Below are 11,896 nucleotides of genomic sequence, written 5' to 3'. Positions count from 1 at the left end.
CCGCCGTAACGCCAGAGACTCACACGGCCACCGCGAGCCCTCGTGAGCGCCAGGGACAGCCGACTGCGCCGACCAACGTCGCCCTGTTGCCTGGCGACACCAGCGGCCATATCACCGCGGGCATCTACACCGCCTTCAGCCGTATCAAACGGCCCTTTTCAGGGCCACATAAAATACCACAATCGGCCCTTTTCAGGGCCAACCACATAGCCTGTACATAAAACTGTAAATACACCGTACATATTACCGGATACGCTCTCTCGTTATTCCGAACGCCTCTACCAAAAGAACCTCCTAGGTTAAGTTATCGACACGGCAGAGAGACCGATGGCGACGGCCGCTGCCACGTTATAAATCTAACCAACCTCCAAACTTCGTCAAAAAACGAAAATATTCGTAATCATATTCAAAAAATATTCATTCAGATGGAATAAAAAAGTATTTATTCGTTTCATGACGAATAAAAAATAAGTGTATTCGAATGAGTATTTTCATTCATTTTTTCTTTATTTATTCGAGTATTAGGTGTATTCACCGGATACCTGGGACCAATTTGTTGTTGCGTGACAAGAGCGCTTAGGCGATCCGGATTTCCAGTACGCGTTACGGGATGAGATCTTGCGTTGCATACAAGGGGATGACCAGCCGGTTGCAGATTATTTAACCTTCATACAAGCCCTCTTCGGTCTTTTAAACCCGTCGTGGAATTTAACGGAACAGTTAAATTACACGCATCGTAACATGCTACTGCTTTTACAAATGGCTCTCCGCCGAGACGAATTATCTGATTTTACGACTCTGGAGCTGTTGGCATCACGACTTGAAGTGAACCACAAGGCTAGTACGACGCGTCGAGCCCCGCCCGCATCGGACAAATCTTTGTTCCCGGAATTAGCCTATCGCCCGCGTAAGGCCCAGAAGGGGCGGTCAGACAGACGCGATCAAGTTTTCGACTCCGGTGATCGTCGGAAGTAGGAAGGCTGTGAATCGCAGTCGAGCTAATGCGGCCGTCAAGGAGGCAGAAACAATCGCGGTCGGAGACGCCCGCCCCCTCGACTTCGACGGCGAACCCCGCGCGGACGACCAGGGCCCCTATTTTCGAAAAGTATCGCATACGAAAAACTAAAGAAATGCTATAGTATATGTAACCATACTATAGTATTTCCTTAGTTTTTCGTATGCGATATTTTTCGAGAATAGAGGCCCAGTTCGGATAAGTGTTAGAACTGTGAGAAAATTATATAGCGCGGGAATATGCAGAATGCCGACGCGTGTATTGTTTCTGCGCCAACCTCACGTAGAGAAACTCGAGTACTTGTCGACGACCTTCCACGAATTACCCCCATTGCCTTATTTCCGCCTTGATGTTGGAGATCGTTCGTTAACGGCCTTGGTAGACTCCGGATCGAACTGGACGACTTTCGGTGACGAGAGGGTCGAGATTGTGTGGCAATTAGGTTGGTCAACGATCCCCTCCCAAAATTTTCGTATTCGCACCGCGAACGGACAAATGGCGAGGATTCGGGAGGAAATTAATTTACCGTTGCGCTTAGACGGAATACGAAAGATCACTGTCTGCTTACTTCCGAACCTCGCTGTTCCGTGCATCGTGGGAATAGTAGCGCACTTTTTGTGAGCATTTGGTATCGAATTAGATTTCGCGTCATCGACATGGTATTTCGCGAGTCGCCCTAGGGAGCGACATTATTTCGATAGTATTAAGGGGAGTGATGAATACCGGAGAAATTGTAAAGAATTATGATCAGGAATGCGCGACGAAGATTTTGTACCACGCTCGTGAATGTGGTCGCAATACATATAATCAATGATTGTGCATTGAGTATCGCATCGAACTCTCATTTGCCTAACTTCCTACATTACTTTATTATATAATTTAAACACAAGTTGTTCATTGAGATTACTCAGAATCGATTATCTTCTGAATATTCTCAATGATCCAATTTCGGGTGCTCGGAACTCGTCGGCTCGCGTAAAGACACGGGGCAGTCTCGCGTTAGCTACACTTGGCACGAGACACTACCGTGTCTCTTGATTAGATTATATTTATATAAGTATAAAAGTTAAGATTATAAATATTTCTCATTATAAAAGTCTGAAATGTATGAAAAAATTTATATTACATTAATTAAAAATGGCTTATTTCCTTATACGTAAAATTTACGTATCAATAGCAATATTATATCATTTAATCAGGGTTGGCAAACGTTACTTTTTATTTACTTTGCCGTTACTTTTTATATTAAACAATTTGATGACGATGTTGCAACTTTTTATGACGATAACCCTAACTAACTAAACGCTAAGATTGTGTTAAGATTAGAAAAGTCACTTTAAAAAGTAACTCTTGTCATCATTAAGCGTTACTTACTAAAAAAAACAATGAGTAACGAGTAACGCGTAACGTTACTCATTACAAGTAACATGATTAAAAAGTAACGCGTTACAAATTAATGGAAAAAGGAATTATTTTTTTTCAATAACGAATGACTTTTTCAACCCGTTACAAGTAACAATTGACTTTTCTAACTCTGATGTTACCATTATCGTCATAAAAAATTCGCAATGTCAAACGTTACTATGACAAGGTAACGATCAACAAAGTAACGGCATTACAAGTAACGCGTTATTTGCCAACCCTCCATGCATTTAATAGTAATAGAAGTAAAGTGGATACAAAAGGGCATAGCGGAATAAGCATATAAATCTGCCCCCGCACCAATCGAGCTGAAATTGGTGTCATTAGGTGATGTACGCCTGAGATGTAAAACTTCCCCAAATATTAACCTCAAAATTGCATTTTTTGGGGAGTTATGGAGGGGGAAAGCGAAATAAAGAAAGTGGTTTTCTGCGGAAACGACTGTACTGATTTTAATGAAAAAAATATATGTAAACATCGTTTAGGTAAGTTGAAAAAATGTTTTGAAATTTTTACGGTAAAGGCAAAACCATTAAAAAAATTTTTGAATTATTTGTAAATTTTTTTTTTTGGTAATATTTTTGAGTGACTACTTTTATACTTCATAAAAATAATCTGTAGACTCTCTACTTTAACATATATTTTTTTTACAATAAGCGTAATTTTCGTAATCGACTCGTGTGAATTCAAAATAGATCAAGGATTAAAAGCCAATCGTATCTGACACCGGTAATTGTTGTGTATTAAATATTTATTCGGTAAGACCAAACGTTTCGATCAATGTATTGGATTCTTCTGAATGGTCGTACATATACAATTTCAAGTCCGACAACTGAAAAATGAGTGTCATTTGAGTCTTAATGCTTAACAGAAGAGGTACAGTGTTTTGTCTAAATAAGAATAAGTTGTCATTATTTCAGGAAAAATAATGATGTAACTTATTGTAAATTTGACTATTGAGAAGGATCCAATACACGCATCGAAACGTTTGGTCTTACCGAATAAATATTTAATACACAACAATTACCAGTGTCAGACTCGATTGGCTTTTAATCCTTGATCTATTTTTTTAATTGATCGGAGCGGTGGAACATGGTTAAAAAAAACAATTATTCGCGCAACGCCGCGGCCGTGCCGACTGGGCGACCGAGGCCCCGGCGCGTTGCGGCGCATGGCGGCTGTTGCCATGGTACTATATACTAACCTTGTTGCAGTGTTGCAATGTTCAATTACCAATTAAATTGATAGAGACAAAGATTTCATTATTGCCTACACATTTAATCAGTGAACATTATAATATAATAATATATAATATTACATATTTCCATTAAGAACGTCTGCAGTTTACCTATAAAATTTATAGTTCCCGGAGTTTACCACGATGAGGTTTTGCAGTACGTTTTTAAACTTCATATTTTCGGAGTGCTTTTTTAACGTGAGTCCTTTCGCCTCTCACGTTATGTATTTATTATCGGGATGCTTTTTTAACGTGAGTCCCTCGCCTCTCACATTAACAAACCTCTCACATTAACAGAAGAGAATTAATTAATTCTTAATCGTCGTTACTATCACTTTCAATGATTGGAATGGAATTATCTTTCTTAAATTTATCGCTGAGTATTTCTGATTGAGGCTGAAGAAAAAGAATGGTTTTGCCGAAAACTCCTTTTCAGAAATATTACATATAATGATCCTTTGGATTCTGGAAATGACAGAAACAGACATAAAGATTTTCCGAGGGGGTAACCACTTAATGTAATCGTAGGACAGTGTCCCCGAAATCACTATGAAATCTCCATGTTATAATTTTGCAATCAGGTGTAATCAAGAAGTTAAATGAAATCATGCAGAATCATCAGGTATCATAATGAAATCATATATAATTCGTAGAAATCATTTTTAATTTCCACAAAATCACTGAAAATCCAATGCAATCACTAAAATTTGTGATGAAATCATGTGGAATTATCATGAAATCTGATGAAATCAGTGTATATAAATCTGAGGTTACCAAACATAAACTACCACCATGTTTTTTACATAGGCGCAATATATGTTCGGTCGCGCTTCGTCTTATATATAAGATTCTAGAGGTTCCAAATTTGTTCATCAAACGCATAAAGCATAATTTATCTTTATCGATAATCTAATGTTAAACAAGTACAAATGACGCTCTATGTGCACAAGAAAACATGGCTGATAATGTAGTTTACGTTCTGCTACTTTAGGACACAGACCTTTGCAAAAAGCATAACTAATAAGAGAACTAATCAATCTGAACACTTCTTTTTCTTCCACTTCACAAAAAAGAAAAATTTTTATCAATTGTTTCTCTTAAGGTGCCTACTGATGGACGCGGCAAATGCCGCTCGCGGCAGCGCGGCACTTTAGAAGGAACTAGATTCTAGGGGCTTCTGTTTCTGATGCCGCTTGCCGCGTGAACGCGGCGTTCGTTGCGTTGACACGGCGTCCGTTTGAGTGGAACATAAATAATCCAGTTGGAAGACATATTGAAAAAGTGAAATAACCTTAACTTCTTATTGTCTTAGTACCTCAGTAGCACAAGGCTTGTTTCTAGTTATAGTTGTAAGGATTGTTTTAACAAGATTAGAGCAAACGATGTTTGCGAAAATGAAAATTCATGAGTGGTTAGTGCAGTGCACTCATGTAATTAATCAGCAGAATGCAGAAGCAGATCGACGTGATAAACTACTCGGATCATTAGCTTTGTTATTAGTCGAAAAAAAGAAACGGAGAAACAAAAAGAAGCGTTTGTGGGTTGCACCAATTTTTCAAAAACGCTGTGAGCATGGTTTTTATCATGCCTTGCTGCCAACACTGAAATTGGAAGATCTTCGGTTCCATAATTATTTTCGGATGTCAGCCACGCAATACGAAGAGTTGTTATCTATAGTAGGTCCGCATCTAGAAAAACAATACGTTGTGCGAGAGCCGATAAGTGCAGCAGAACGATTGACATTGACATTACGGTAGACATTTTTTATTTAGTTGTATGTAAATGTTATCAATTATATTTCATTATATCAACTATTACATTTCAGATTTCTGGCAGCTGGTGATTCCATGTCTTCAATGACGTATCAATATTTGATAGGCTTGACAACTGTAAGCAACATTATTGCTACAACGTGCAGAATTATTTAAGACAATCTGTGTCCTGTGGTCCTTCCACCTCGATTACTTGAAAATGACTGGCGGAGAATCGCAGATTTTGAAGATTTGTGGGACTTTCCACATTGCATTGGGGCAATTGACGGAAAGCATGTAATCATTCAAGTAAATTATACTTTCATTACACTTCTTTTCAGACATTATTCAACTATCTAAAGCTATTGGAAAAAAAATTAAAAAACAATATAAATGGATTCCAATATATGTAATAACCTTTGTGTAATTTCAGTGTCCGGACAATGCAGGCTCCAATTTCTACAACTACAAAAATAGTCATAGCATTGTATTATTAGCTATTTGTGATGCCAATTACATTTTTCGATTCGTTGATATTGGTGCGTATGGCAGGCGAAGTGATGGAGGCATCTTTCGTGAAAGTCAGTTAGGTCAACATCTTGAGGCAGGGCAAATGAATATCCCACAACCGGATAGTTTTTATAGAGGAGGACCATTGTTGCCTTACTGCATTGTCGGGGATGAAGCATTTCCATTGAAGTCATATTTGCTACGGCCATTCTTCGGCAAAGATAACTTGTCAGCCGAACAGTGCATTTATAATTATAGACTCAGTAGAGCCAGGCGAGTGATAGAGAACTGTTTCGGAATACTTGTTAGCCAGTGGCGAATTTATCGAAAATCGATTATTAGCAGCGTGGAAACTACTATGAAGATTGTGCAAGCTACAATCTGTCTCCATAACTGGCTTCGCAAGAGTGACATCGAGCAAACCAATAACATTTTACCAGATATGCTGGACAGAGAAACGACAGAAGATGATTACATATGAGGTTCGTGGAGGACGGTTATGGAAGATGGTTGTGCATTCATGAATATCTCCAGATGTAGCACAAATACAAGTGCTCGGGATGCCATGCTCATTAGAGACGAGTTTTGTAAATATTTTAATGACGAAGGCTCAGTGGCATAGCAAAACGATCGATAATATTATAATTGTATATTATATAAAAAGTTATGAAATTTTAGTGTGGCAAATTTGCGACAACTCTGATATTACTATATATTTCGCAAAAATTGTTTTACCGCGAGTAATCGTTATTTACCATGTATACCATATGTGCACAGGAAAGAAATTTTAACTTTAAATAATGCAAACTAATTTTCGACTTCTTTTTTTTATTTTCCTCGATCGTGCCTAAATAATCGTAAGTAGTTGGCGGATATTTCTTGGTATCTCGGTCCAGTTAAATTATAACTATTTTATTGGAATAAATATATTAATACATTCTTAACTTTATTATAAAATCATTTTTTCCTCTTTATTCTATAAAATTTATTCTATAAAATCAAAATCTCATTTTTTATTAAAATTATTTTCAAGTCATTGCTGTTTTATCATTATAACATATTATTCTCATGCAATGATTCAGTATGTATGAGTTGATGAATTTTTAACATTATTTCGCGTCTGCGGAATTGCACTAACTGTCGTAGCTGATGGGCGATCATCGAAGTAAAGTTGTCAACTTCGTCAAAAACAGGTATGTCAGCGTCGGCAATGGCAGTGTTGGTTGTGGGGTCTGCAAGGCCTTAATTCGCTGTTTGTTTCATCACGTCTTCTTCACAACCAGAACTACTTCGTTTTTTTTCACTTATAAAAATAAAACATTTTTGGAAAAATTAATGTAGCTAGCTATAACGATGCTAAGAAGTGAAATATTTATTTTGTATAAGGAGGATGTGGGTAAAATTATCGAATTTGTGCCTAAACGAGGGCATCTTTCTTATGTATGTTTTTCGTATTTTTTTATGTATTGCATTATTAGCAAACGTTAATTTCAAGCTAAATCGATTGGAAAATATTGCAAATGCAAAGATCAGATTTCGAAATTGTACTACTTTTAATGCGATTTTTAATACACTTTTCAATTAGATAATTTTCGACTGATAATCGTCGATGCTTTTTACTATGATATCAGGTCGAAGAAAAATTTGAACTACAAGTCCTTGTAACTATGATAAAGACAAGTACACTTTATGAGCAAAACATACCCCTCGATGCATCAACTGTATCGTCGTCTTCTCTCTCTACTTGGGCTGCTACTTTATCGTTGTTGAGATCTTCATCAAGATTCGTTATATTTGAAACTGTCCTGAAATACAACGAAATGAAATATGTCGATATTAATTGTCTATTTCAGCAAATGCTTATGTGAAGAATATTAACTCTTTTTTCAAAAAAGTGTCCCGTAAGAAAGACATTGAATTGTAATACTGCCACTTCCTACGAGATGGTTTACTTGCTGATCCACTAGGTAATTTCTCAAGGGAGATGATTTTCATGTAACGATCTCTTAAATTTTTCCATTTTTTCTTTACTTCATCGGCAGAACATTCGCCTGTAATAACAAAACCATACATTTTATATATCACTTAAATTCTGATGATACTAAGTTTATCTTTTTTTAGTGCATTTTAATGCACAATTGTCATATTAAAGATTATCATGTGTACAAATTTCAATATACTGATTTTATTTATACACAAACTCAAAAATCGCATTACTTGAACTATGGCTCTAATAATATATGATCACCTACTGTATGTACGTACCATTCGTCACATCAGCCACTTGCTCCCAAAGCTGTTGTACAGTTAGCCTGTCACGTTATATTTATTTTTTGGTTCCATAATAGCTCTCGTGTGGATACTTCTGCAATTATTAATTCTTCAAGATTTCGCCCCTGGCTTGATGTCACCGGCTCTTTGTTTATGGGAACTTGCTCCATAATAAAAAGTTCTGTTCCATCAATCGCACTTCGGCGCACAATGTTTCCATCCTCTGCAAAATATTTAAATTGTTACGTTTGCTCACAAATAATATATCATTCGTTTTTGCCTTTTATATTTTACACCGACCACTGCGACAAGCCGATGTTTGAGGAGGGCTCAATCCAGGAGCCGAAACTTGTAACAATATTATTGTTGTTTTTTTTAAGTAGTTATACGTTTTTTTATATTTATGGACCTTGTTCAATTTTTCTAACTAATTATATGTTTTATATTTATGGAACTAGACGTTACATTAATTTGATTGTTTGACTTTTACATTGCCCTTTGTTTATTGTTGTTTATTTTTATACAAAGAGTCCTTTTATCATTTAAATGTTTTATATTTTCTATCATTTGTTTTGTCTTTTATGTTTTATTTTTTATTTGTCTTTTATATTTTATATAAATGATAGACATTAGAGTTATAATAGTAAATAATAAAGATAATACACACCACCACTTGAGCTTTACTTTTTAATTTGATAGAATTTAACTTGACGCCAATTGTTAATATCACATCTTTTATATAAATGACAGATATTAGAGTTAAGTAAATAAATGATAAAAATAGTACTATTTGGGTTTTACTTTCTAATGTGGTACAAATAATGCATATATCATTAATATAATAAAGGTAAAGATAGTATCACTTAGGTTAGGTTATAATTTGGTACAAATATTCTTAGCGTTTTTCTACCTTTTTTTTAAAAAACGTAAATTTTAAATAATTTTACTTACCACATTGAGGATACAAATAAAGGGTGTTTTTATCACAAAAAAGTGATGGATAATTCACGAAACATTCGTGGACATTTACGTCACCTTCGTCAAGAATTGTTTCGCACATTCCACATGTGTATACCTTCTGCAACAAAAAATACGGTAGTGTAACATTATTATTCTAATATCTTTGTATTAAAATCGTATTATACAGAAACATAAATATACGCTAACCTTTGAAATCTCGAAATTCACTCCAGCCATCATTGAATCTATTCTTTTGAATTTCGCACAAGTAGCTACTTTTGCGTTGCCGCAAGTGAAGTTGGATTAATCCAACTTCACTTGCGGCAACGCAGAGTGATTCAAAAACTCCTAGAATCTAGTTCCTTCTAAAGTGCCGCGCTGCCGCGAGCGGCATTTACCGCGTCCATCAGTAGGCACCTTTATGCACGATGCGCGAGGGGGTAACCACTAGCTGAAACATTGTCCTACAGATTATATGACATCATATGATTTCATCTGATTACAAATAATTTTTTTCACTACACATAAAGTCATTTGGTAAAATACGAATTTATTTAATATTATACAATGATTTATTGTGGTTGCATATGTAATTATCGGATTATACATAGAGATTTCATATAAATTTTATAATGATTTCGAGGACTATCTCACACTGTTAAATTTTATAGGGTCAAATTAACTTAATGAGTCGCCACTGCTCCTACTCAATAATATCGTTATTTTTTACTAAAACAATGGTTATATTTGACACTATATAGTATCAATTTAACATTATATAGTGTCAAATTTAATTATCATTTTAGTTAAAAATAACGATATATTTAGTAGGAGCAGTGGCGACTCACATTAAGTTAATTTGACCCTATAAAATTTAACAGTGCACGATTACATTAAGTTGTTACCCCCTCGAGGATGCGTTATGTGTTACGCATAAGTCTATGTCGCGGCCCTTAGAATTGTTTACTTATACTGATTTCATGAAATTTTATGGTGACCATTTTCATCACAAATTTCATGGTGATTACACACGATTACCATGATTACATGGAAATTCAAAATAATTTATGCTGATGAAATATGATTTCTGATGATTACACATGATTCCAATGAAATTTCAAATAATATCTGCTAATTACACATGATTTCATTATGATTTTTAGTGATTCCACATAGTTTTATCTGATTTCATGGACACATCTGATTGCACAATGATTACATAGCGATTTCTTAAAGATTTTATGATTTTGGAGACATTATTGTCTCACGTTTATATTAAGTAGTTATCCCCGCGACACAGTGTTTTTAATCAAATAAAATTTTCATTTGCAATCACTAAAAATAATTACATATGCAATCAAGAGAAATCATTGTGTAATCAAATGATATCATTTATAATTAGATCAAAACATTGTGCAATCAGATGAAATCATTTGCAATCAGATGAAATCGTTTATAATCAAATGAAATCATTTGAAATCGTATGAAATTAAATGAAATTATGTAATCAGTGAGACAACATTTCGGCTAGTAGTTACCCCCTCGAGGTTTTCTTTCCCGGTTCGTATCAACTCTCTCAAGCCGTGTCGTATTTGGTAGAGATGGTAGGTAAAAATGATAAATTAAATATAGAATATGTCAAAGATGAGAAAAATGTTCTTAAACTAAAAGTTCCATCCCGACATATTTCTCGTGCAACATATAGATGTTCCCTGAAATACAAACCAAATAGTATCGGTGTTTCCGATGTGACTCATCATGTAAGTGTGCTAATGGCAGACGAACAATTAGTTGTTGCTCCTATATTGCCGCAATATATATTATTTATCTTATGCAAGATATTTATCAAAAATGTTTAAACCGGCAGAAATACTCAGCGATATATTTAAAAAAGATAATTCCATTCCAGTCATTGAAAGTGATAATGATGATGATTAAGAATTAATTAATTCTCTTCTGTTAATGTGAGAGGTTTGTTAACGTGAGAGGCGAGGAAACTCACATTAAAAGAGCATCCCGAAAATATGGAGTTTAAAAACGTATTGCCACCTCCTCGTGGTAAACTTCGGGAACTATAAGTTTTATATGCTAACTGCAGACATCCTTAAGGATACATTCTTGTGTAACCGCATTAAAAATAAGGCCTTCTTTGGAATTTTTTTTAAAAGAAAACTATAAAACACACGGTTCTAATTTTTGATATACTTATTAATACACATGTCAATATATGAAAAAAATTTTTACAGTAACATTTTCGTTCTAAAATTCCAAGAAATTAGTTGAGAGGTGCAACATTGAAAAAATGAAATGACCAAACGGTTGATACGATATCTCGTGAACCAATAGCCTGAGAAATAAAAAAACAAATTTTTTTCTTAAAGTTTATTTGTGTGGCTATCGCGTAAAGCAGAATTATTGAAAAATATTGATAATTCGCGAGTTGATATGTGTTTTTAGAAAGTGATGTGAAAAAACGCTTTTATTTCGTTCAAAAAAGTTGGATAAAAAATTTAATTTTTAATGAAACCGGTTTATCCCGCTATAAGTGATAGCTAGTCAATCTACGAATACAACGCCGCAAGAATTTTTTAAATCGATTAGTTTTCCCGAAATCGTGTCTACCACTCAAAAAAACGTTTCGAAAAAAATGCGTTTAAAGTTTTTTTTAGGTTTTTTTTAAATAAAATGATAATTAAACTATTTACCGTTAATCAGTGATTCCTGGTCCAT

General features: G+C 35.0%; 2 protein-coding genes across 2 annotated transcripts; both read left to right on the top strand.

The window, feature by feature from the left end:
- The first annotated feature begins 4,776 nt into the window (after window positions 1–4,776).
- LOC108769727 (uncharacterized) lies at window positions 4,777–6,020 on the top strand. The gene is made up of 3 exons (XM_018520869.1): window positions 4,777–5,427; window positions 5,500–5,734; window positions 5,859–6,020. The coding sequence occupies exons 1-2, from the start codon at window positions 5,057–5,059 to the stop codon at window positions 5,600–5,602; spliced, it is 474 nt and encodes a 157-aa protein (XP_018376371.1). The 5' UTR covers window positions 4,777–5,056; the 3' UTR covers window positions 5,603–5,734; window positions 5,859–6,020.
- LOC108769724 (uncharacterized) lies at window positions 5,646–6,416 on the top strand. Its single transcript, XM_018520866.1, has 2 exons — window positions 5,646–5,722; window positions 5,978–6,416. Exons 1-2 carry the CDS (start codon window positions 5,646–5,648, stop codon window positions 6,414–6,416), a joined length of 516 nt encoding a protein of 171 aa, XP_018376368.1.
- Window positions 6,417–11,896: the final 5,480 nt, after the last annotated feature.

The sequence above is a fragment of the Trachymyrmex cornetzi genome, unplaced genomic scaffold, assembly GCF_001594075.2.
Source record: "Trachymyrmex cornetzi isolate Tcor2-1 unplaced genomic scaffold, Tcor1.1 scaffold938, whole genome shotgun sequence".
Classification (NCBI taxonomy): domain Eukaryota; kingdom Metazoa; phylum Arthropoda; class Insecta; order Hymenoptera; family Formicidae; genus Trachymyrmex; species Trachymyrmex cornetzi.
This window is presented reverse-complemented; position numbering and strand designations above follow the sequence as displayed.